General features: G+C 42.6%; 1 protein-coding gene across 4 annotated transcripts in view; it reads right to left on the bottom strand.

The window, feature by feature from the left end:
* Window positions 1-26,054, bottom strand: part of POLR3B (RNA polymerase III subunit B) — a 125,023-nt gene that overhangs the window by 58,618 nt on the left and 40,351 nt on the right. For all 4 annotated transcript variants that reach the window (XM_089307582.1, XM_002711427.6, XM_008257116.5 and 1 more), the window contains 5 exons: window positions 21,522-21,656; window positions 12,983-13,144; window positions 9,270-9,470; window positions 5,049-5,211; window positions 3,097-3,250 (listed from right to left, as the gene is read on the bottom strand). In XM_089307582.1, the coding sequence (XP_089163708.1) occupies window positions 3,097-3,250; window positions 5,049-5,211; window positions 9,270-9,470; window positions 12,983-13,144; window positions 21,522-21,656 (815 nt within the window). The remainder of the gene's footprint in view (window positions 1-3,096; window positions 3,251-5,048; window positions 5,212-9,269; window positions 9,471-12,982; window positions 13,145-21,521; window positions 21,657-26,054) is intronic.

Here is a 26,054-nt window from a genome sequence, read left to right as displayed (position 1 = left end):
TGTCAGCATGTAAGGACCCACCCTTTCTTTCTTATATAAACATACACACATAAGCCTATATGCATGCAAATATGTGTGTACATACACAGGCACACACAAAATACTGCCTCCAAATATCTCAGAGAACATTTGGTTTTGAATGAAAAGTCAACACAAAAATAATAAAATCTTGTTTTGCTTCCCAGAGTTTCAGTTCCATGGTCTGAAAATATTAAATGGAGTATTCTAGAAATAAACAATTCATAAGCTTTACATTTTGTGCTGTTTTGAGTAGTGTGTCAGAATCTCACACCTTCCCCCTCTGCCCTGCCTGGGATGTGGAGCATCTCTTTGTCCAGCGTTATCTGAGTTATATATCCTACCTGCCCATTAATCATGCAGTAGCCATCCAGGTTACCATGTTGAAAAAGATAGTTTATCTAAGATTGGCATCCACTGGGGGGCTTAGAATGTATCCCCACGGATAAGGGGGGACTACTATACTATCCATGGATTCTGCAGGCAAAGAAACATTGTCCCTCAGGACAATAATGACATTTTGTTATGAGGGCTGGAGGACTACCCATATTTGATTAGGATAAACACCACTGAGCTACACCCGCAGGTTACTTAAATCTACATGTGTCCTGGAAAAGCAGCAATGTGACTGCGACTTTCTTACTTTGCGATTCTTAGCAATGCATGTGGTTTAAGGTAGTGAGCTCCTGAGCAGATTAACCTGTAACTGTCAGTGGGGACTTGTTTCTGAGGGTTTTGCCACCACAAGGAAACACTGACACAAAGGAAGGCATGTGGCCATGAAACGTCAAGGGCGGTTGCTATTTGGATAAGCAGCTCTTACCGGGAGGAGCAAGTCACCAACAGACACTTGTGTGCTCTGCCCTGAAGCCCCAATAACCACGGCAGGACTAACAGCACTTCCCGACAGTTTGGAAGAAGAGCTGCACAATGACAAGAGGGGACCAAAGTTGCTGACAATTGAACTGGGTGAGCTTTTCATGGAAATCCACACTATTTGGAAATTCTGGCTGCTTCTTGGTTGGAAGCAGAGCAATCTGCTGTCTCAGTCAGGAGCGGCAGCGTGCTTCAGGTGTCGCATCAGCAATGACGGGAACAGGAGAAGGGGCACACGTAGCTACCTGGGTTCCTCTTCACTCTCTAAGTTCTACTGATTCCTACTGCCAGAATCACCTCTAAAAAACAATGTTTGCTTTTAGAGAATGCTACATCATATTGGATATAAGGAAAGAAAAATGATGTACTGTATTTCCTGCCCCTAACTGGACCACGTTAATAGCTATGAATAGTGATCAAGTACCAAATGTGTGCCTGGCACTCTACAGGCACCACAATCTTGTTATCAGTTTTCAGGACAATCCCAGGTAGAGATTATTATTGACATTTTACAGCCAAGGAAATCAAGGCTTGGAGACTTAAGTAACATACATGGACTCACACAAACCAATAAATAAGAACTTGGGATTCAAACATGGGTATATCATCAGTTAGCCATTCTTTGGCTGTAAAGAAGAGAAACCAATCCTGGTTACTTAAAACAAAAATGGAATTTACTGGAAGCATCAGGAATTTACTGGAAGGAACAGAATCCAAGAAAAAAGTATAATCCTCAGCCTCTGAAAGACAAGGAACCAGAGCAGTCAGTCCCAAGAATCCAGAGTGAGGCTGGCACTGTGGCACAGCGGGTAAAGCCACCACCTGCAGTGCCAGCATCCCATATGGGCACTAGTTCAAGTCCCAGGTGCTCCACTTCCGATCCAGCTCTCTGCCATGGCCTTGGGAAAACAACAGAAGATGACTCAAGTCCTTGGGCTCCTGTACCCACTTGGGAGACCCAGAAGAAGCTCCTGGCTCCTGGCTTCAGAACAGTGCAGCTCTGTCCACTGCAGCCAATTGGGGAGTGAACCAGTAGATGGAAGACCTCTTTCTCTCTGCCTCTCCTTCTGTCCCTGTATAATTTACTTTCAAATAAACAAATCTTTAAAAAAATAAATAAATAAAAGCAAGGCGTCCTGGGCAGTCTCTTCCATGCATCAGCTGGTACGAAGCACCTCCTTCCCGTGATTCACTCCAGCTGGCATTCACGTTTTCTATAAGAGAGTCTGGCAGATCTCGCTTGGGTCATATGCCTGATCCTGGGCTAAGGAGAATACACCGAAGACTGTGGAAGAAGGAGAGTCCCAAAAGGAAAAAGTAGTGGAATGGGAAGGAAAAAGGACTCTGGACAGACCCAAACAACCACAGTCCACCTGCCTAGCTCATACTCTTCCAGCCACTTCTAGCTCTCTGCCTACACAGGATGATTAGAGTAAAACAAGAAAAGGCTTGTGAAACACAGCAATGACCTCAGGTGATAGCCCACATGTCCCCAAAAGGCCAGACACTCCATTACCTTCATCTCTAGACCTCTGGCTCCTAGACAGGACTTGTGCATAACAAGCCTTTAATAAAAGTTTGTTGAATGAATAAAAGCAACCCACTCTTCTGTGCCTAATGCTGTTTTTATTCCTTCATGTCTCTACCTTTTTATTCCTGCTTTTCTGCTCTCTTTATACTCAAGTGGCACAACTCTACTACTGTTTTAAAGCTAAGCTTGCAGCAACAGTATATAGTGAGTAAAAATCATGACTATTGGAGTCAAATTAATTCTAGGGACTTTGGAGTAAAAAACAGACGCTTACTCTTTAGCTTTGAGTAAGTTACTTAGCCTCACTGAACTCATATCCTCATTTATAAAATAAAAATAATAATCTGATCTGAGGGTTACATGAAGCAAAAGCATTATACTTATAGTACATGCATTATGTTCAAACAATGGCCAGTATCAATTATTAGCACAATTCTCTGTTCTTCTTTCTGCCTCTCTCAGCAGACTGAGTTCTCTGAGGGCAGAGACTGGCTCCCATGCATCTCAGAACCACCCATTAATTGCGGCTCCCATTAATCTCTGGAGCGTTGGCTAAGCAAATTAATCTTATTAGTGAAAAAAGTTAAAGCAGCTTCAAAAATAAAAACAAGTCTACTTCTTTCAAAAGTGAATATAAACTGATTCTTAAAAACCGCTTTTGCAATAATTACCTGCACAGCCTTCCTCCATCAGAGGAAATATACACACACCGATCTGTAAGATTTGTCGAAATGGAAACAAATTCATTGATGTATCCTGCTCTCCGCATCAGTCGAAATGTATTCACAAGCTTTTTATGGTCTCGAATGACTCCCAGGATGTTTCCTATGGGAAAAAGAAGAAGAGGTAAGGCAGAAATAAAACATAAACCCAATCTGATTTAAAATATCTACTAAATAAAAACAATAAGCAACAAAAGAATGGTCGTTTGAAAACACTGTTATTAACTCCTGTAGCCAGTGCACAAGCCATAGGAGAAAACACAGGGAGGAGGGTGGTCTGAGGGACATAGAGTCCAGGGCAGGTCCTGCCTCAATGTTGGCTGAGTAGTACTGGAAAGCTCGCTTCATGGTTCTCCTCTCCTCAGCACAGTGCTGGCATCATGAACTTGGGATCCAGGCACCTGGGTTTGAACATTGGCTCTATCTCGTCAACAGGAGTGGCTACGAAGGTTAAACGAGTTGAACAATGTAAAATACATTTGCCTAGCACCTGGTTAGTGCTGTTACTTAACTGCTCTTGTGATCATTGGTTAGGGTGAGGATCCCAAAAGGTACCAGGAGAAGATGCAAAATAAGAGCTCACTTAGCCTCAACTGGTGGCATACGCTAAAAATGGCAGTCAGGGAGCAGCTCTGCCCAAGTTCTGACCCCTTCCTCACCAGCCCATAAGGGCCCAGGGCTAATGCCTCCCAGAGGGAGATATCTGTCAGTAAGCAGCACACAGACTACCAAAGTAAAAGCAGAAAGGGTGAGGTGCACCTACTGCCCAGCTCTGGGGGATGCTGAAGGAGGTGAGAAGAAGTAGGTGAAAGGAGCATCTGAGGCCGGCGCCGTAGCTCACTAAGCTAATCCTCCACCTGTGGCGCTGGTACCCAAGGTTCTAGTCCTGGTTGGGCGCCGGTTCTGTCCTGATTGCTCCTCTTCCAGTCCAGCTCTCTGCTGTGGCCCGGGAGTACAGTGGAGCATGGCCCAGGTCCTTGGGCCCTGCACCCCCATGGGAGACCAGGAAGAAGCACCTGGCTCCTGGCTTCGGATCAGTGTAGCTCCGGCCGTAGCGGCCACTTGGGGGGTGAACCAATGGAAAAGGAAGACCTTTCTCTGTCTCTCTCTCTCTCACTGTCTAACTCTGCCGGTCCAAAAAAAAAAAAAAAAAAAAAAAAAAGGAGCATCCAAATTCTCGCCACAGGCTGTTGACGTACCCATTATCAAATGGCTGAATGGAAGTCAACTGACTCTAAAGGCTGATCTGATTGTTTCTTCAGAATGATGTAGATATGAAATATGCACTTAGAGATACTATATTGAGCCTTATTCCACCGTGGATACACTAGCACTTAAAAAAGATTGAAAAAGAAACCAATTTCTGCAAATTACCTTTCAGCTATGGCAGCTGTGTCTTCTCCAAAACTTGGATAACTCAGGCAATAGAATAATTCTGTTATCTTTTTCTACCTTAAAATTAATGTCAACCTGGCCCAGAATTAAAGTATATTTATTCTTTAAATGCACAGATAGGGGCTGGCGTGGTGCAGCAGGTTAAGCCACTGCCTGTAACACTAGCATCCCACGAAACACTGGTTCAAGTCCCGGCTGCTTTGCTTCCAATCCAGCTCCAAGCTGATGTGCCTGGGAGGACAGGGGAATAATTGGGACCCTGTCACCCATGCGGGAAAACTGGATGGAGTTCCAGGCTGCTGGCTTTGGCCTGACCCAGCCTGGCCGTTAGAGTGATTTGGGGAGAGAATCAGCGGATGGAGGATCTCTTTCTTTCTGTCTCTCTCTGTCCCTCTTCCCTCTGCCTTATAAATAAAATAAATCTTAAAAAAATGCAAAGATAATAATGGATTCCCTCCCTGTCCCAACAGGTTGTCCGGATCAACATGTCTCTCTAATGTACCCACCATTCAGGAAGACGAGGAACACACTTGGGTACGAGAGCTCTTCCCCACACAATAAATTGACATCTTCTACTCCCAAGTTGCTGGCTAATTTAACAATAGGTCCATCTTCCATGTCAGTTGTGATATGTGTCATAAGGGCCAAATTTTTAACCAAACCACATGCCTAAGAAACAAGATAGCCATCTTTAAGGATAAATATTAGTAATACAAGGTCCAGTTTGTGTCTGAAAACAGCTCATCTCTTTGTTAGCAGCTATACATACATAGATATATAAAAACTAGTACAATATATACTATTTTACAATAGTTTACAGTACAGTATATACTCTCCATATATACACTTATATATATATAAACAGTACAATCTTCTGTGAGACACTCTGGTGATTCACACAAAAGCCTTTCAAAGGTACATATCCTTTCACCCAGGCAAGGAAACAAAATAGATTTAGCTGCAGAATTGCTCAGCACAGTACTATTTGTAATTATAATCATGATGACATCATAAATGTCCAAGACAATATTACATAAAAACAGTAAAGGAAAACACTGAAAAACACAGCTCTATAAAAATATTAAAATGCGGCCGGCGCCGCGGCTCACTAGGCTAATCCTCCACCTGCGGCGCCGGCACACCGGGTTCTAGTCCCGGTTGGGGCGCCGGATTCTGTCCCGGTTGCCCCTCTTCCAGGCCAGCTCTCTGCTGTGGCCAGGGAGTGCAGTGGAGGATGGCCCAGGTGCTTGGGCCCTGCACCCCATGGGAGACCAGGAAAAGCACCTGGCTCCTGGCTCCTGCCATCGGATCAGCGCGGCGGCCATTGGAGGGTGAACCAACGGCCAAGGAAGACCTTTCTCTCTGTCTCTCTCTCTCACTGTCCACTCTGTCAAAAAAACAAAAAAAAAATAAAAATAAAAAAAAATATTAAAATGTCCAGCCTAAAATGACAGACATTTAACAAAATATCTGGCCAGCACTAAAGTTTCTTGGTCATGAAAGGCAAGGAAAGACTAAGGGACTGTTTCATTATAAAAGAAACTAAGGAGATGTGATGACTAAAAGCCATGTGGCAGAAAGAAGACACAAGTGGGACAACTGGTGAGATCTATATAAGGCCTACAGATTATAGTCTTTATCAATGTTCACTACATGAGGTTGAAAACTGTGATGGCTATGAAGAAGTTCATATTGTGGGGAATCTAAGTGAAGGATTATGGAAAATCATTTTATATACTTGTTTAGAAATTATTTTATCTTATGTTTGAGAAACAGAGCGATTGAGCACTGTCATCTGCTGGTCCACTCCACAAATGCCTGCAATGGCTAAGGCTGGCCCAGGGCTGAAGCTGGGAGCTAGGAACTTAACCCAAGTCTCTTACATGGCAGGTGGCAGGATGCTGGAATCAGGAGTAAGAGGCAGGAAATGAACTCAGGCTTTCCAAAATGGGAACATGGCTATCTTAACAGCTCATCTAAATGCTTGCTGCCATAGAAAAATCTTTCTATTTTTTTTAATTCGACAAGCAAAGAGACAGAAGGAGAGTGACAGGCCAACAGAGAGCTCTCATCTACTGGTTCACTCCCTAGATGCCTCTAATGGGGACCAAATGGAGTCTGGGGCCAAAGCCAGGAACAGCAGGAACACAATCCCTTGAGCCATCACCACTGCTTCCCAGGGGTTCCATTGGTAGGAAGTAAAACGGGAAGCACTGCCAGGAATCAAACCCAAGTGCTCCAATATGAGATACGGGCATCTTGACTGCTGGGCCAAAAGCTCCCCCAAAATAGTCAGGGCTGGGCTAGGCTGAAGACAGGAGCTTAGAACTCAGTTCAGGTCTCCCACACAGGTGGTGCCTCCTTGGGTGCTTGGATCTCAAATAGGAGGTGTCCCAAGCAGCATCCTACACTACATCCTGCACCAGATACTCGCCCTGTACTATTGTTGAAATCCTTCTTGTATGTCTGAAATTATTTCAAAATGAAAAGGAAACAAATAGTTTTAAACGTCTATATAACCAGAAAAAAATCTCCAACAAAAATATTAACAAAGATGGAACATAACAAACAGAAAAAGAGACACACATGACATGTGAAGAATTTACTTTCAATTTTTAAAGACTACCTGCTGTAGTAATGAGCAAAGCAGCTACTTTGTTGACATTAGCTGGAGCAATCTCTGGGAAATTTAGTGTTTCTAACTTCAAGACGTATAAATTATGCAAATTTGACAAGTTGCATAATTTAAGTGTGAATTTCCATATGGTTTAAGACAAATTAGGAGAGTAATAATATCTAAAAATCACAACTCTACACGGATTCCTATTTTTCACCCTTCTAAGTCATAACAAGTTCCTGTACTTTGGCACCTATGACTTTTATTTGTCTCAGCATATATGAAGGGGTCTTCAAAAGGTTCATGGAAAATATGAATTATCTTTTAGCTCCATTTTTCGTGAACTGTTTGAAAGCCCTTCATATTCATGGGCCTCAACTTTGGATGAGACTCTTTCTGAACCTGAGAAACAATGGTGATCCTTCCTTTCTCCAGAAGTTCACAAGTTAGAGGGAACAGACCCAAGTGAAACAAACAGTAGTAACACAAAGGAGAAAAGGCCACAACATGGGGAAGAGTGAGTGCTACAGAGGCAGACCCACTCAAACCCCTTGGTTTCATGTTTAGGTAACTGCTGTGCTTCTGAGATAAGTGAGTCAGAATTCACTTTAGGACCTGGACTGCACACTCCTAGTTGGCTGGAACCAAGTGGTTGTTGTGGACTTTTTCTGTTTCTAAAAAGTGAATTAACAATTTTTATTTCATTCTCTCAACAAAAGGTTTTTTGTCCTATCTCAATTTTTTTTCTTATTTAAATCACGATGGCCTATAACAGTCGTACAAACAAATAAAGAAATAAGTCAATAAATATATACACGTATATATATTTTTAAATTACACGTTAAGAAAATAAGAAGCAGGCAGAGCATTTGGCCCAGTGGTTAAGATGCCGCACGCCGCATCAGCGTGCCTGTATTTGAGTCTCGGCTCTGGCTTCCTAGCAATGCAGACCACGAGGCAGTAGTGATAGTTCAAGTAATTGGGTTCCTGCCACACATGCACATGTGCGAGATCTGGATCAAGAGTGCCTGGTCTGAGCCCCAGCTACTCTGATTCTGATCTACCTTCCTGCTAATGTGTACCCTAGGAGATAGCAGGTGATGGCTCAAGTACTTGGGTCCCTGCCACCCACACTGGAGACCTGGAATAAATTCCAGGATCCTGGCTTAAGCCTGACCTAGTCCTGGCTGTTACAGGCATTTGGGGAGTGAACCAGCAAATGAAGATCTCTCTCCATCTGACTCTCTGCCTTTAAAATAAAATGAAAATATATAAATGATTTTTTACAAGCACACAAATGTGGTTATACTGTTTATGGTATCATCAGGTGACAGGAACAATGGATAAATTACCCCGGGGTACAACTTAACAAAAAAGAAAGAAAAGAAATGAAGGAGCTGGATCAAGAAAGGACTCTGTAAGCATCAAAGCGGAGGAGTCTCTCAGTTCTCCTTCACATTCTCACCCCTCTTCTTCTTCTTCTTCTTTTTTTTGACAGGCAGAGTTAGACAGTGAGAGAGAGAGACAGAGAGAAAGGTCTTCCCTCCTTTGGTTCACCCCACAAATGGCTGCTACTGCCGGCGCACTGTGCCAATCCGAAGCCAGGAGCCAGGTCCTTCCTCCTGGTCTCCCACGCGGGTGCAGGGCCCAAGCACTTGGGCCATCCTCCACTGCTTTCCCGGGCCACAGAAGAGAGCTGGACTGGAAGAGGAGCAACTGGGACTAGAACCCGGCACCCCAACCGGGACTAGAACCCAGGGTGCCGGTGCCACAGGCGGAAGATTAGCCTAGTGAGCCGCGGTGCTGGCCTCACCCCTCTTCTTTACATAGCTTGATGCTTGTGATAAAATGCACGAGAAAATTCAGATCACGTTTCCATTTAGTTAAAGCAGTACATCCAATGCATCTGTTAAGTACTGGTATTGCAATGAAACTGATATGGTCTTTACAAGATGCACCAGTAGTTCTTTGCCAGGGAAGTGGCAAATTAAAAAAATATATATCATACGCGCACACACACGGCCTGGGGGATGGGAGCAGGAGGAGACCTCCCCCCACCCTCAACAGGTGTTCCCTCTGCCACAACACGGTGACTCCTCAGGTACCTTACCTCTCCTTCAGGGGTGTCTGAAGGACAGAGCATCCCCCACTGAGATGGCTGGAGAGAGCGAGGACCACTCACTTTTCTTGTTTTTTCAAACTGGGACGAGATTCTCGTCATCATACCAAGAGCAGATATATATGACAAGCGTGACAGCACCTGGGTCACACCCTGGCGGTCCATCTTAAATCTCTTTAGAGACCAATTTCCCTGCAGAGAGAAGGGAGACGTAAGACTACTTTTACATGGTGCCCAACACTGCAGTCACTCAGAGTTAACAATAGGAGCTACTTGCCTATGAAATTATAGCCAGGATTATCCAGAAATAAAAAATATTACAATTAAAATTAAATTTTAGTCAGGTCATGCCTGGGATTTTCTCAGGATATGATAAAAAGACCCATGTCCAGGGATCCTCTGAGAATGCTTCCCTCCACCAACCTCACCCCATCAGAGCTCGTGCCGTGTGAGGAACTAACTGCATACCGCACAAGCCAGCTCAACCAGAGCTTCCCACTGGAAGCAATAAGCTGACTGATACAACACCAGCGATTCCTATGCACATTTAAGGGACAACTAATTTGAAGCTCCAAGAGATAATTTCATACTGGAATGTATTATTCTTTGATGTCTTCCAAACCTGGCCCTAATTAGAGGAAAATATTGTAACAGAAATGACTCTGATAGCAGACAATGAATAAACTGTAGGCTTTTTCATCTAGGCTTGAGGAATCTAAAATTGCACATGTGTTCATATGAAGAGATATTCTCTGTGGTTATCACGTCAATGCTAAAATAGAATCGTATAGAGTACATTGAATACTTAATTCACTTTCTCTCTCATGCATTAAATATTTTATATATCATATATATTATTTTATAGTTGTATTAATTTATACATTAGGTAATACTCTCCAGGGTAATTTAAATTCATAGTAACATAAATTGACTGTAGAAAATAGTATGTATCAAAAAAGCTAAGTAGAAAACATCAGTAAAATGGTTGGCTTAATACCTTCCTGATTCTAAAGAGAAATTCTCCATCTGCTATGGCTCTTCACTCTCCTTCATGAACCTGATGAAAGCTAAGAATGTTCTCCTGAAAATGCACCAAGAACCAGGAATACCAAATTTTATGTTCAGCTTCATGAGTGCACTCACACACGGCAGATTAAATACCCTCCTAGTGCAAAAACCTCCTAGGGTTTCAGGAGATTAGGTGATCTGTTTGCATGAAATTACATGACTTTAGGGCAACTCCTTTACAAGGCAAAGTGCGATCATTACCTAAATGAATATCTACCCCTTTATAGGCCTGAGTTTTTGATAAAATAGAAAAGAGGTAAATTCTAGGAAGAAACTCTGCTATAAAGCAAAGAAACAGAGCAAACACATATATCCTATGAGTTGACTTCCCGTACTGCTTACTCAGTTAACTCCTTTCATCCTTGGAATGAGAATGAATCCAGTGGACTGACTTACACTCACACAGTAAAAGTAAATAAGGTAAACAAACATTCAGTGCACAGCTAAAATAAGGCAGCAGCTGTTGCAAACAGGAAGTGGATGGGGAGTGAAGCCAAGATGTTCAGCAAGAGAGTCTGTCCTCATATTCTGCAGGAGTATTACAAAAGGGAGGGGGTGGAACAGAGGGCTGAAAACTGCTCCAGGGAGAGAATATACTTGGTGAAAACACCATACCAATGGCTCATTGTAACGAGTTGCCCACGGATTGGGACGACAATGCCTAGCCCTGTCAGGAACATAAAGCAGTGTCATTTCATCCAGGGGCAAAAGGATGACTCAAAATAGCTGTTAGGACCTGAAAATCACAGGTCAGGAAGCAAGGAAAGCAAATCTAACAGGACTGTGCCCAAGTACTCTTGGGAGGCTTCTTCTCAAATATTCAGGAACCTATCTTTGGACAAGTTTGGGCCATAAGAACTTAATGTTCTCAACAGGCCCCTTGGCCTGGTTCACTTCAAGTGTGGATGCAGCTGTCACTCCATGGCTGCTCACGTGGACCCAGTGCACAATTCCAAAGTCAAGGACGGAAGCGAGGCTCCACTAACTCTTTGACTGTTAGACTATACTATCCTTTTGTTAAACAAAATCCCATCCATAACACTAATTTTATGTCTGGCACACAAAACAGACAGCAGACTTCATCAGATAGACCTACAGTTGTCATGCTTTTAAGAAAGGGAGCAAAAACCTCTCTGATAACCTTTTTTGAATAGCCTGAGGCCCTGAATACACAGCAGCTGCTGAGGACTGAATTCGTGGCTCGCTGCAAAATAGCCGACAGGCCTCCGAAGAGTAGAAGGCTACTATGAGAGGAAACATGCTTTACTGTTTTTGGCAAAAGTCACCAATGAATAAATTTGCCTGAAATATGTCAATTTTATTACAGGAAAAAAATGGGGGGAAGTTAACATTAACAGAATGACTATAGTTTTTTTTTTTTTTTTTTGACAGGCAGTTAGATAGTGAGAGAGACAGAGAGAAAGGTTTTCCTTTTCTGTTGGTTCACCTCCCAAATGCCACTACGGCCGGCGCACTGCGCTGATCTGAAGCCAGGAGCCAGGTGCTTCCTCCTGGTCTCCCACGCAGGTGCAGGGCCCAAGCACTTGGGCCATCCTCCACTGCCTTCCCGGGCCGCAGCAGAGAGCTGGACTTTAGGAGGAGCAACCGGGACAGAATCCAGCACCACATCCGGGACTAGAACCTGGGGTACCGGCACCACAGGCAGAGGATTAGCCAAGTGAGCCGTGGTGCCAGCCAACAGAATGACTATGAAACTATGGCCAACGCTGCGGCTCACTTGGCTAATCCGTCAGCACCCCGGATTCTAGTACCAATTGGGGCGCCAGATTCTGTCCCAGTTGCTCCTCTTCCAGTCCAGCTCTCTTCTGTGGCCCAGGAAGGCGGTGGAGGATGGTCCAAGTGCTTGGGCCCTGCACCCACGTGGGAGAGCAGGAAAAAGCACCTGGCTCCTGGCTTCGGATCGGCGCAGCGCACCAGTGGTAGCAGCCATTTGGGGGGTGAACCAACGGAGGGAAGACCTTTCTTTCTGTCTTTCTCTCTCACTGTCTATCTCTGCCTGTCAAAACAAAACAAAACAAACAAACAAAAAACCAATGAAACTAAAAGACTTTTTTCCTCTATGTAACAGGATCTGTTTTCTTACTGCCTCATGTAACAATAACTCTCATTTGGCAGAGAAGTTATAAAGCAGTCCTCCTTTCTCAATGGGGAATGCTTTTCAACAACCCTATGGATACTTCAAGCCAGAGATAGTACCTGAACCCTAAGCATGCTGTTTTCTCCTCCTATGCGTGTATGATTAAGTTTAGTTTATCAAGACAATTAGAGGTTAATAACAGTAATGAGTAATAAAATGAGGCAGCTGTATCAATATATTAAAACAAAGTGATTTAAAACTTATGAATTATTTCTGGAACTTTCAGTTGATTATTTTTAGACCATTGCTGACTATGGGTAAATAAAACTGCAGAAAATGAAACCAGGGATGGGGGAGGGGGGAAAAGTATAATGATACAATTCTCACTAGTAACATTTAGGCTTTAGAGTACCTTTCAAAACAGAAAACGTGTGATTTGTGAACATTCCTTTAAATAGGTGTGTGTGTATAGCTCCTGGATTCTCAAGATACTCTGTTTCTGTTCTACTACAGAGATTTTCACAGAATCGTGACTCACGGTGGAAATGGCATTCACCATGCCATTGGTGATCTGGTCTTGGCGCATGTGCTTCACAACATCAAACTGTGCTGCTCGCTGCTTAGGAATCACCTGGTCTGCAATCTTCTTCATTTCAGAATTAAACTTTTTGAACAAATCTTCAAAGAGAAGAGATAAAAGCTGGAAAAAGAAAAAGATTACATGGTGATCTTTCAAAATGCATTACTAAGCTATTTAATAAAACCATAGGTCATGATTTGGGCACTGTTAAAAAAAAACACAAAAAATTGTATAAAACTAACAATCTATATATATTTAAAATTCAATCTGACAGATATGTACATAATTTTCTATGTGCTTAACACCACACTAGGTATTAGGAACAACAGTAAAGACGATGACATATGCTGGCATTCGAAGACATTTAATTACACCAGTTACTCTCAGACTTTTGGATTTCACTGATGAGAGACCTAATAAAGACATCAAAACCCAAAAAAGGTAGAAGGAAGAAATAAACATTAAGATGTCTGACAACACCAAAGACATAGCGACATGTGAACTTCCCTCTCATCATTGGTGAAAATGTAAATTTGTGCAACCACTTAGAAAACAGTTTGCCATCATCTACCTATCCCTCATGCTCCAACAGGTCCTCTAGTAGATGTACCCCTACAGCAGTGGAAATCACTGCTTGAACACACTCTGTTGGTCTCATCCTTACAGTTTCTGATTCAGGAGATAGAGGGCAGAACCCCAATAATCTGCATTTTTTTTTTAAGATTTATTTATTTTATTTGAAAGGCAGAGGTACAGAGAGGCAGAGGCAGAGAGAGAGAGAGTTGTCTTCCATTTGTTGGTTCACTCCCCAAATGGCCACAATGGGCAGAGCTGCACCAATCCGAAGCCAGGAGCCTGGAGCTTCTTCTGGGTCTCCCACATGGGTGCAGGGGCCCAAGGACTTGGGCCATCTTCTACTGCTTTCCAGGCCATAGCAGAGAGTTGGATCAGAAGAAGAATAGCCAGACTCAAACCAGCACCCGAATGGGATGCCAGCACTGCAGGCGGTGGTTTTACCCACTATGCCACAGTGCTGGCCCCAAAGAACCTGCATTTCTAACAAGCTCCTAGGAGGTGCCAGAGCTGCTGGTGGAAGCGGGTACTTTAAGCATCTGCACTCTGCAGAAACTTGCATTAATTATACCAGGACACATATACAAGATATCTGTAGTAACATTTTTAACAGCTGAGAACTGGAAACCATATCAATAACATTTAGTTAGACAAACTGTGGCATACTAAAATAGAACAGTAAAGCCCTGAAAATGAACAAAAAATGATCACAAAATCATGACTAAATTTTTTATTTTTAAAGATTTATTTATTTTACTTGAAAGACAGGGAGGGAGAGAGAGAGGGAGAGGGAGAGGAAGAGGGAGAGGGAGAGAGAGAAATCTTTCATCCACTGGTTCATTCTCCAAATGGCTACAACAGCCAGGGCTGAGCCAGGCTGAAGCCAAGAGCCAGGTTCTAGTCCTGGCTGCTCCTTTTCGAACCCAGCTCTCTACTATGGCCTGGGAAAGCAGTAGAGGATGGTCCAAGTGCTTGGGCCCCTGCACCCACATGGGAGACCTGGAGGAAGCTCCTGGCTCCAGATGGGCACAGCTCCGGTCGTTGCAACCATCTGGGGAGTGAACCAGCAGATGGAAGATCTCTCTCTCTCTCTGTCTCTACCTCTCTCTGTAACTCTGTATTTCAAATAAATAAAATAAATCTTAAAAAAAAAAAAAAAAAAAACTGGATCAGTATTTGGTGGAGTAGTTAAGACATCCCTTGGGATGTTCACATCCCCAAAGTGCCTACTTCCGAGTCCCAGCTCCACTTCTGATCCAGCTTCCCGCTGATACACACCTTGAGAAGTAGCAGTTGACAGCTCAAGTTTGTGGGTTCCTGCCACCCATGTGGGAGACCTGGATGGAGTTCCTGGCCCCTGGCTTCAGCCTGGCTTAGCCCTGGCTGTTCTAAACATTTGGGGAAGAAACCAGTGGATGGACAATCTCTCTCTAACTCTTTCTTCCCCCCAGCAGTCTTTTGAATAAAATGAAAATAAATAAGTGAAATTTTAAAATACTGAAAAAGTTTAAAAATGAAAATAATTTTTAAACTATAAAAAATTTAAAATTTAAGTGAAATTTTAAAAATTAAAAAAAGCTGAGGGGCCAGTGCTGTGGTGCAGCAGGTTAAAGCCCCGGCCTGCAGTGCCAGCATCCCATATGGTTACCAGTTCAAGTCCTGGCTGCTCCACTTCCAATCCAGCTCTCTGCTATGGCCTAGGAAAGCAGCAAAAAATGGCCCAAGTCCTCAGACCCCTGCACCCACATGGGAGACTCAGAAGAAGCTCCTGGCTCCTGGCTTTGGATCAGCATAGCTCCAGCCGTTGCAGCCATCTGGGGAGTGAACCAGTAGATGGAAGACCTCTCTCTCTCTCTCTTTCTCTGACTCTACTTCTTTATAACTCTGCCTTTCAAGTAAATAAATAAAAAATCTTTAAAAAAGGAAGGATGGGAGGGAGGGAGGGAGGGAGGGAGGGAGGAAGGGAAGGAAAGAGAGGGAGAGGGAGAGGAAGGGGGAGGGGGAGAGGGAGAGGGAGGGAGGGAGGAAGGAAGGAAGGAACAAACTTCTAGGGCCAGCGCTGATGGCATATCAGGTAAAGCCACTGTCTGCGGTGCGAGCATCCCATATGGGCACTAGTTTGAGTCCTGACTGCTCCACTTCCAATCCAGCTCCCTACTAATATGCCTCAGAAAGCAGCAGACAATGTCTTAAGTACTTGGACCTCTGAACCCATATGGAGACCCAGATGGAGTTCCAATGACCAGGGCTAGGCCTGCATTGTAGGTGGTGGCTTAATCCATATGTCAGCCCTCAAATGTATAAGCTTTGATGAAATTGTTTATTTGGGCCAGCGCTATGGTATAACGGGTAAGCCCCTCTCTGTGGCACTGGCATCTCATATGTGTGCCAGTTTGAGTCCTGGCTGCTCCACTTCCAATCTAGCTCCCTGCTAATGCACCTGGGAAAGCAGTTGAAGATGGTCCAAATCCTTGGGTCCCTGCACCCACATAGGAGACCCAGAAGAAACTCCTGGCTCCTGGATTTGGATCAGCCCAACTCTGGCCGTTGTGGCTAGTAAGAAGTGAACCAGAGGATGGAAGACCTCTCTCTCTCTCTCTGTGTGTGTGTCTCCATCTGTCCCTGTAACTCTAACTTTCAAATAAATAAATCAATCTTAAAAAAAAAAAATTGTTAGGGGCCAGGGCTGTGGCTCACTTGGTTAATTCTCTGCCTGCGGCACTGGCATCCCATGTGGGTGCTGGGTTCTAGTACCGGTTGCTCCTCTTCCAGTCCAGCTCTCTGCTGTGGCCCGGGAAGGCAGTGGAGGATGGCCCAAGTGCTTGGGCCCCTGCACCCGCATGGGAGACCAGGAGGAAACACCTGACTCTTGGCTTCGGATCGGTGCAGTGCCGGCTGTAGCAGCCATTTGGGGAGTGAACCAACAGAAGGAAGACCTTTCTCTCTATCTCTCTCTCTCACTGTCTATAACTCTGTCAAATAAAAAAAATTGTTAAAAAAAAAAAGCTGACTGAAAAAATTTATGTGTGAATCTACTTAATAAAGCTCAATAATAACCCAAACTTATATTGTAATAAAAGATTTTATAACTTTAAAATTTAAATATTAATTTTGAAGATGTAATAAATTAAGAAAATTACACGGATAAATAAGAAGCTTTTGTAGCAGTCTAATTCTTCAGTTGAGTAGTAGTTTTGAGGGTGTTTAATTTATTTGTAACCTTTATAACACATATGTAGCATATTTTTATTTTTATGTCCAAAATTAGGTAATAAAATTAAGTGCTATTAAAGCACAGTGAGGTATTTTAAACAGCATGACCATGGAAGCCAAACTAATGGGAAAGAACGGGAGGTCATCAAAAAAGACTAGCATGGCTCTGTTTCCAGATCGGCAAAGTAGCACCTATCAGATGGCCATGCCTGAGATACTAATTATAATCTCTGGATGAAACGTTTACAAATTCTCTGGAGGAGCTACAGCATCTAGCACCCAAAAGCAGACACAATTGGAGGGTGAATGGCACTGGCTCTCTCCAAGGAGAGGTCACACTGAAGGTAAAACAGGCTCACAGTGTTGTTGGACTGAAGAGCCACAGGAAAAAGATCTGAGGTACAGGGAGAGCTCCCAGAGAGGAAAGAACCACAGGAGAAAACCCCAAATTCTGTAAATAAACTGCCCAGATTTCTGGAACTACACATTGCAGGCAGACAAACTTCTTCAATAATCAAATACATTAGATATTACAGATACTAATTCCCTGGAATAATTAATTGTCTTAGTTTTTTTCCCTTTGTAAGCATTTTTATTTCTTTAAAGAGGAAAAAAATGTTCAATATAGTTGTGTTCTAAACTAATTTACAAAACAAAATAATATTGGGAGGGCATTATAGTTACTCTAATTATTTGCTTAAAGAGGAATCCTAGACTCAGTGAAAACTTCTGAAGCTAAAAATTTTCCAAATTCTATATTCCTGAATGTTTATAACCAACAGGTAGTTTTTTGACTCCTAAAGAAGAAGATATTCAAAGCAGACAAGCCTCCTCCAACAAAGCTAACAAAGAAAGCATTTCCCAAATGGGAACTGATTTCATGCTTCTCTCCCTTAAGTTAGACATGTCCTTCCACTTTTCCACTGAAATCAACTTGCAGATAGGAAAGTCAGGATCTTGGACTTGAATCTACCACGTCAGAAGTGCTCTAAAAAGAAGACTTCCTCCTCTGAGAGCTTAATCCTCTCTTACAGTCAGACCCAGCAGTTTCACTCATGGAAAGAAAGACTACGGGAATGGAAGCAGGTGCAGAGGGGTGAGAGGGGATGAAGCAGCCCATTGCAGCGACTTCCTGTGCAAACTGGCAAAAGGAATTTGAATAAGCATCCTGAACAGAATCAAATGCCCTCAACCTAAACCACAAAAGCTCAGTGCTCTTGCCATTAGCCCCTTACACTCAGACACTTTTGTCTCAAATTATGACAAAGTTTTTTTTTGGGGGGGAGGGGATCCCAGCTGAATGCACTGAAGCCTCCCCCAGTGCCCCAATTCAAACACAAGCAAATGCCCTTGGTACTCAGCAAGTAAAAAGTAGGAGCACAGTCAACAGAAATACTGCCTCATTAGTAAATTTCCCCACTCTTAAAATTTCAACTTAAGAGAATTAAGTGTTGTCCAGTTCACAGAGTTGTGAGAAACCACAAGGCCAAGTCACAAAATAAACCACAGTATTCAGGTCAAAAGAAAAATAATAAAAAAAGGAAGCAAAGCTGGTGTTAATATTCAACACCTTTTATTGCTAGTATGTGGTCTTTCTGCTTGCCTGAGACAGGAGCACTAAAGGGCAAATCATATTGAAGGAAAGAATGCTGATAGCTCATCAATTGATTTTCAATGAAAATGCTGAAAAAATTAATAAAGAAGTTAAGCTGCTGAAATACAGTTTCACCAATTAGCTTAATGTCAGAGAATTCTAATTAGGCGTCTTGAGATTGCTATTTAGTGTTTAAGCCTTCAGAGTGCCAAATTCTCCTTTTCACACAAACTGGTTGCAAAATTAAAGACATTAGGCAGCCTTAATTACATTATCAGAACAGCTGGGATTAGCCAATCTCTGAAGTCAAGACGGCATTCTTTTGTCACAGGGTGGAAATCCCTGGCTTTCCAGGGTGCCGGATTTTGGTGCCATTCCATATCTCACCCATACAAAGCAAGCTGCATTAGAAACAAAAAATTTGCAGACAAAGAATAGAGTAATGCTCAGCAAATAATGAACACATTACCGAAAAAGAAAAGGTAGGTGAAGAGATTAAGCCTGGAATCGGTAGGTTTTGCTAACACCTCTGCTGGCGGCTGGCCTGCCAACCCCCTGGCGGCAGTAAGACTGAGGGACAGCTCTGTGAACCCCCTTGGCCAGTGGAGACAACTCTGTTATCTAAAGCTGAGGCACATTTATACTCCCTCATCCCATGGGGTGTGAAATTAGCAGCTATTGTTTCTACACATTTTTGCCAACACAATGCCTTTTATGTCTTTACATTGTTTATAAAGCCATGCTGTCTTGCACATGGGAAGGCTTTTTAATTCTAATTTTTTAAGCAACAGGATAGTCTCCTGTCTCCCCTCCCTACGCCTTTCCTAGTCCTCTAAACAACTTTTATTTATTTATTTTTAAATGCACTCTTTTAGCAGCAATGATTTTTTTCCACTTAAAAACAGTGAAACTTGGGACCCAGGGTGGTAGAGACACCTAAAATTCCTTGCCATCGTCAATCCGACGCTGGCCAACAATCCACCTGCTAAGTGGCAGCCATTAACCAAACAGAGCTGTCCTGGCCTGATAGCTTTCCAAAACTGAAAATGCTGTCATTTCTTAATTCTAGTTTTTGAATTTTAACTGTGAAACATCTGCTATTATCCCAGCCACCATCGTCTCCCATCTGAAACACTGCTACAGCCTCCCAGCCAGTTCACACTTGGCCTGACTTCAAATCAGACCTTTCTACGCTAAAAATCCAATCACATCACTCCCTTGGTTAAAACCTCTAATGGTTTTCCACTGCATGTAAAATTAAATCCAAATACCTTTCCATGGTCTACAGAGTTTCAGACAATCCAGCCTCTGCCTTGGTCTTCAATGTAACCTCTCACCACCCTCAAACCTCACTCATTCCAGCCACCCGCACCTCCTTTCTCCAGGCCCTAAACTTGTTCCTGCCTCTCCTTGCTGGAACGCAGTTCCTTAGGTTGCATGAGACTGATTTGTCTTCCTGATTTCGCTTGAATGTGTGAGGGCCTGGCTTAACATACATCACTTTTTCAAAGGTTAACTCCTGACTTCTTATCAGCCTTCCCCTACCAACACCCCAGTATTCTGTTAGGATACAATCCAAGATTATTGGATATAAGAAAAACATGATTCATATTTGAGAAGAATAGGGAAATAGTAGAAAAGGATTTTAAAGCAGCCATCAAAATTCAAGGATGTAAATAAAAACATGGTTGTAACACGAACAAACAAGAGCTCAGTAGAAAAAAAACCAGAAACTATGAAAAAAGTCCAAATAAACTTTTTACAGCCAAAAAATACAGCAACTGAACTCAAACACTGACTAGATAAATATAACAACTTGTTAGAGATGACATAATAATAAGTGAATCTGAAAATAAACCAATAGAAATCATTCAATTGTAAAAGAGAACAAAAGTGAAAAAACATTAACAGGGCCTCAATACTAAAAGGTCTAACAGTATAAACTGAGTCAGAGAAGAGGTGAGACAGGACAGAAAAAAAAATATACTTTAAGAAAGCTTGAGAATTTCTCAAATTTGATGGAAGACATACATTTTTAGACTTAAAAATTTAGTAAACCCTATGCAGGATAAAAATAGAAAAAAGCCACACCAACCATTGCTTTAGAACCAAAGGAAAAAAAAAACCACATATCAACAACAAGCAGGTCTCTATTCTAGATCTTTGACTTAAAGGCAATATCTGATTGAAACACTGAAAAATGAAAAAATTTTAGTCACATGCTACCTAGCTGAAAGGGATACACACTCTCAAGATAACACCTATCACCTATCAGCTAAGACTCAAAATGAGATTAACACATCCTCACTCATCTGTTTTTACATCACCAAGAAAGGGGACTGTTTATTGTCTCTCTCACACTAGACTATAAAAGTTAAAAGAAAAGGGACCTCTGTGTTACTCCTCTTCATATACCCAGTACCTAGGAGTATATATAGAACATAGTAAGTGTTTAATAAATATGCTAATTGAATGAATGCTATGGACTCATACTTCTATAGTACAGAGAATGAGGGGTAAACAAAGGATATAACACAGTAGCACCAGTAACATTCTTAAAGGATTGCAGCATTTTCATACTTAAATTCTTTTTTTATTTTTTTTATTTTTGACAGGCAGAGTGGACAGTGAGAGAGAGAGACAGAGAGAAAGGTCTTCCTTTGCCGTTGGTTCACCCTCCAATGGCCGCCGCGGCCGGTGTGCTGCAGCCGGCACACGCGCTGATCCAATGGCAGGAGCCAGGCACTTATCCTGGTCTCCCATGGGGTGCAGGGCCCAAGCACTTGGGCCATCCTCCACTGCACTTCCTGGCCACAGCAGAGAGCTGGCCCGGAAGAGGGGCAACCGGGTGCAGAATCCGGCGCCCCAACCGGGACTAGAACCCGGTGTGCTGGCGCTGCAAGGTGGAGGATTAGCCTAGTGAGCCACAGCACCGGCTTCATACTTAAATTCTTAAGCAGAAGAGATTTTAAGTCATGTGTGAAATGTTTATACTTCCAACATACAAGTATGTAACCTCTATTCCATTCAAATAGCTCTTTTTCCTATCTAAAATGAATACAGTTAACTTTTATTAAAAAGAATAAGATTTGCAATACAAAATATTAGTTAAATTACCTGTCCTGCCAATTCCAATCGCTTGTTACCGTAATAGTCTCTGTCATCAACTTTATTATCTCCTTGTGCCAGAATGACTCTTCGAACCATCACGGCAGTATAGATACATTTAGCTCGGAAATTGAACTCCTTTACCTGTAATTCAAAAGTAAGAAATTTTTTGAAACAGCACACACTAAAAGCACCCAAGAAAAGAACCAATGGTATAACATTTAAATTTAAAAAACTACTGAACTGTTGATTCTCCCTATTCAAAGAAATACAATTATCCTGAAAACTTCCTGAGAGCTAGAAGGGGACTAAGCATCTCTGCACTCAGTACCTGTGGTGGCTGTACTTCAGAGATGACTGCTACCAACTCCGCCCTGTCCTATCACCCTTCACACCACTCCGTCCTCACAGGTAGAGTCCACTGCCCCTTTGGGATTGGCTCGGGATTAGTCTGACCATGAGAAGATAGCAGAAGTGAAGCCAAGTCAACTGCAGGCCTACCCTATAAGTAAGCTGGTAGTCTGCACTTCCTTCCTTCGAGTCCTGAGATACCTTGTGAGTGCAGGACACTGTTATACAGAGAGGCTACATGGAAAAGCACAAAGGGGCCAGAGACAAGACATGCTGGACTCCCGCCCAGTGAAGACTTCGGATGACTCCAGCCTCAGCTGCTCCCTATTTGCAGACTCACAAGAGATCTAAAATGAGAACTTCCTCTTCCACCTTAGGTAGAGCACAAACCACAGAACCTTGAAGTACACTAAACAGTTAAGTCTTTCAATTTTGTTGATTGTTATCCAGCAACAACAGGCAGGGTAGTAAACAGTGTCTGGCACACAACAAGTACCTATTGAATGGACTGCTGAATGAATCTGCTGCTAACATCCTGTCAATCCTCTCCATGACAAAGCCTCAAGTCCATTGAATAAATCCAGCTCAATCAGTAATTTGAATCAGAACTGGTAAATTAGTCACACTGGTTTATTCCGAGAGACAAAAACCTTTGGCAGATTCTTTCCCTACAACTAAAAAGATGAATTCTGAGAACGTGGCCCAAGTGTCTGACAAGTTCAAGAAACATTTTAAACTTTTCCATAGAGGATACATACCATACTATTAAAAATTTTCAAAAAAAAGATTTTTTCCTTTTCACTCCCCTTAATCATTTATAAAATCCTAATGAGACCCTTTTATTATTTTCCTTTATGCATTATGTAATTGCTGTTAAGGAATTCCACTAAATAACACAGAATGTTAGAATTCCGTATGTGTTTCCAAAAGTTCATTTCCTTCACAGTAAATCTTTTTCTTCTCTAGATCAGTTTATTCCCTTCTACTGGGAGATGTTAAAAAAATAATGCGTCTGGGGGCCGGCGCCGTAGCTCACTTAGTGAATCCTCCGCCTGCGGCACCGGCATCCCATATGGGTGCCGGGTTCTAGTCCCAGTTGCTCCTCTTCCAGTCCAGCTCTCTGCTTTGGCTCGGGAAGGCAGTGGAGGATGGCACAGGTGTTTGGGCCCCTGCACCCGCAGGGAGACCAGAAAGAAGCTCCTGACTCCTGGCTTTGGATAGGTGCAGTTCCGGCCGTGGCGGACATTTGGGGAGTGAACCAACAGAAGGAAGACCTTTCGCTCTGTCTCTCTATCTCACTAACTCTATCGGTCAAATAAAAAATAAAAATAAAAAAAAATAATGTGTCTGAAATGTGGGAAATGAAAAAAATTCACAAAACCTACTTTATCATCTTGCACTTCAAAAACCACTTATATCAATAAGAAAGGTCTCTAAAAAAGAAAAATGTCTTGTTTTCAAGAAAAAAAAATCTTAGAACTATAACACCAATTGCAATACCACCAAGCAAAAAACCCTAGGCCTGAGCAGCTTTAAGTAATTTATATTTCAGTTGGATTTATTTATTTAGTTGAAAGGCAGAAATAGAACGAGAGAGAGAGATCTTTCATTTTACTGGTTCACTCCCAACTGGCCACAACGGCCAGGGTTGGGCCAGACTGCAACCAGGAGCTAGGAGCTTTCTCTGGGTCTCTCATGTGGGTGTAGGGCCCACTTGGGCCATCTTCTGCTGGTTTCCCAGATGCATTAACAGGGAGTTTGGATTGCAAGTGGAACAGCTGGGACTCAATCTGCAGCCCATATGGAATGCCAACACTGCAGGTGGAGGCTCAACCTTCTATGCCAGAGTGAAGGTCCATTCATTGACATGTAAAAGTTGCATGGCCCTCCACTGAGGTACATCTAATGTGCACTATCTATGATCTTACTGTGGCAAATTAAATTTAATATCTACTTTCTTCTAGCTGTATTTACTTTTCTTATTCATGAAAAAAATGAAGCAAACTTTCATGGATCAAATTTCAATTTTTCTTTTGCATAAATACAGGTATATTCTCCCTAGACATTTACATATACAAAAGAATACAGATACTTAGAGTAAATGTCCCTGTTGCACTTTAAAAGGCACTAAAACCCTAAGTCATTTCACTGCTCCACTGTCTTAAACTACAAATGCTGAAAAGCAAACCCTAGTTCTAAGCTGAAATAATGAGTTAATACCTAGCACATTTTCCCAGGACTATTCCCAGAGTCATATGGACAGGGAGAACCCTATCATCTAGTGGCTGACATCACCTTTTGGTAGAATGCCAATAGTGTTCAATATTCTTTTGTGGGATGTTAACCTCTGGATTCTGTAAAAAAGGGACAGAAAGAAGATCTGACAAATGAGGTTGAAATGCTGAGACAGAACTGCTGTCACCAGAACTCTGGACACTTCTTAACATGACTTTGGAAAGAGGAGTGTGGGGCTCAGACATTTCAGAGTCTCATCACCCCCAGAGTAGTGATTTCCGAACGTCAGTATGCAAGGCCTGTGAAAATATGGACTCCTGGGCTCCACCCCCAGAAGTTCTGGTTCAGTAAGTCTGGGGTAGAGTTCAAGTACTTCTAACAAGTTCCCAGGTGACGCACATGCGGCTAATTCAGGGAATACTCTTTGAGAACAGCAGCCCTGAGGCATGCCAAGACAAATGCCAAGTGCATGTGCTGGGAGCTCGTGGACACCCTGCACATACTTCTCCCTCCAGGTAGATAAACCAAAGCAGTGCTTCCCACCACGTTGAGTACTGCCATATCTCTGTAATAGTTATTTACTAAATATTTTTAAACAACTCACTTGAAAGTAAGCTTCATCATATGCAATAATACCATAAAATATCAAGTACCACAAAGATGCATTTGATATTTGATGTGCTAGTTGTATTTTTTTTAAATATTTATTTATTTGGAAAATCAAAGTTACAGAGAAGGAGAGACAGAGGCAAAGAGAGAGAGAGATATCTTCCATCCGCAAATTTGCTCCCCAAATGGCCACAGTGGCCAGGACTGGGCCAGACTGAAGCCAGGAGCCAGGAACTTCACCTGAGTCTCCCATGTGGGTGCAGGGGCCCAAGCACTTGGGCCATCTTCCACTGCTTTCCCAGGTGCACTAGCAGAGAGCTGGATGGGAAGTAGAGCAGCCAGGACCTGAACAGGTGCCCATGTTGGATGCTGGCGCTGCAGGCAGCAGCTTTACCCTCTATGCCACAGTGCTGGTCCCTAGTTGTATTCTTTCTAATAAGTACATAATTATTTACATCAAAATGCCTCTGAATTACCTAAAAATCATCTACATCCAATCATCCTAAACCATTCTGGAAAGTAAAGCTCTTTTTTTCATCTGCCTGACTTCATTCCCACTGGAATGTATATAACCAAACTTTTATCAGGATCGTTTTAGGCTTACTGCAATCACGAAATAGTGAATATGATTGTCTTTATCAACCTAACTAAAGAAATATCAGTGGGGCCGGCGCTGTGGTGCAGTGGGTTAAATCCCTGGCCTGAAGCACCGGCATCCCATATGGGCACCGGTTCTAGTCCTGGCTGCTCCTCTTCTGATCCAAATCTCTGCTATGGCCTGGGAAAGCAGTAGAAGATGGCCCAAGTGCTTGGGCCCCTGTACCACGTGGGAGACCCAGAAGAAGCTCCTGGTTTCAGATCAGCTCAGCTCCAGCCATCGCTGCCATCTGGGGAGTGAACCAGTGGATGGAAAACCTCTCTCTCTGTCTCTACCTCTCTCTCTGTAACTCTTTCAAATAAATAAAATAAATCTTAAAAAAAAAAAAAAAAGAAAGAAAGAAAAGAAATATCAGTAGAGCCAGCGTTCTAGCAGCCAAGGCTCTGGAAGGAGCCAGGAGCCATAATTTCTCTATAGTTAGAGAACAAAAGCGAGGGTCCCACTACAGGCTCCACAGCTGTGTGAGAAGATGTAGAAAATGTAGATTTTTATGTACGCCTTATCACTGCATCACCAGAAGAATTCTGTAAGGAAGTGGTGTTACTCCATTACAGAGACAAGAAAACCGTAAGTTCAGAAAATTTAAAATTTGTTCAAAGTAAACCAGAAAGTAAGAAACCAGGATTTGAATAATCATGTATTTGGGCCCATGCTCTTGTTTCCACTTTCTTTTGCCTTTTTTTTTTTTT

This window comes from Oryctolagus cuniculus, chromosome 11 (genome assembly GCF_051225735.1).
Source record: "Oryctolagus cuniculus isolate XC-2025 breed Fujian yellow rabbit chromosome 11, ASM5122573v1, whole genome shotgun sequence".
NCBI classification, from domain to species: domain Eukaryota; kingdom Metazoa; phylum Chordata; class Mammalia; order Lagomorpha; family Leporidae; genus Oryctolagus; species Oryctolagus cuniculus.
Note: the sequence above shows the minus strand (reverse complement) of the source record. Positions and strands in the feature narration are given on the sequence as shown.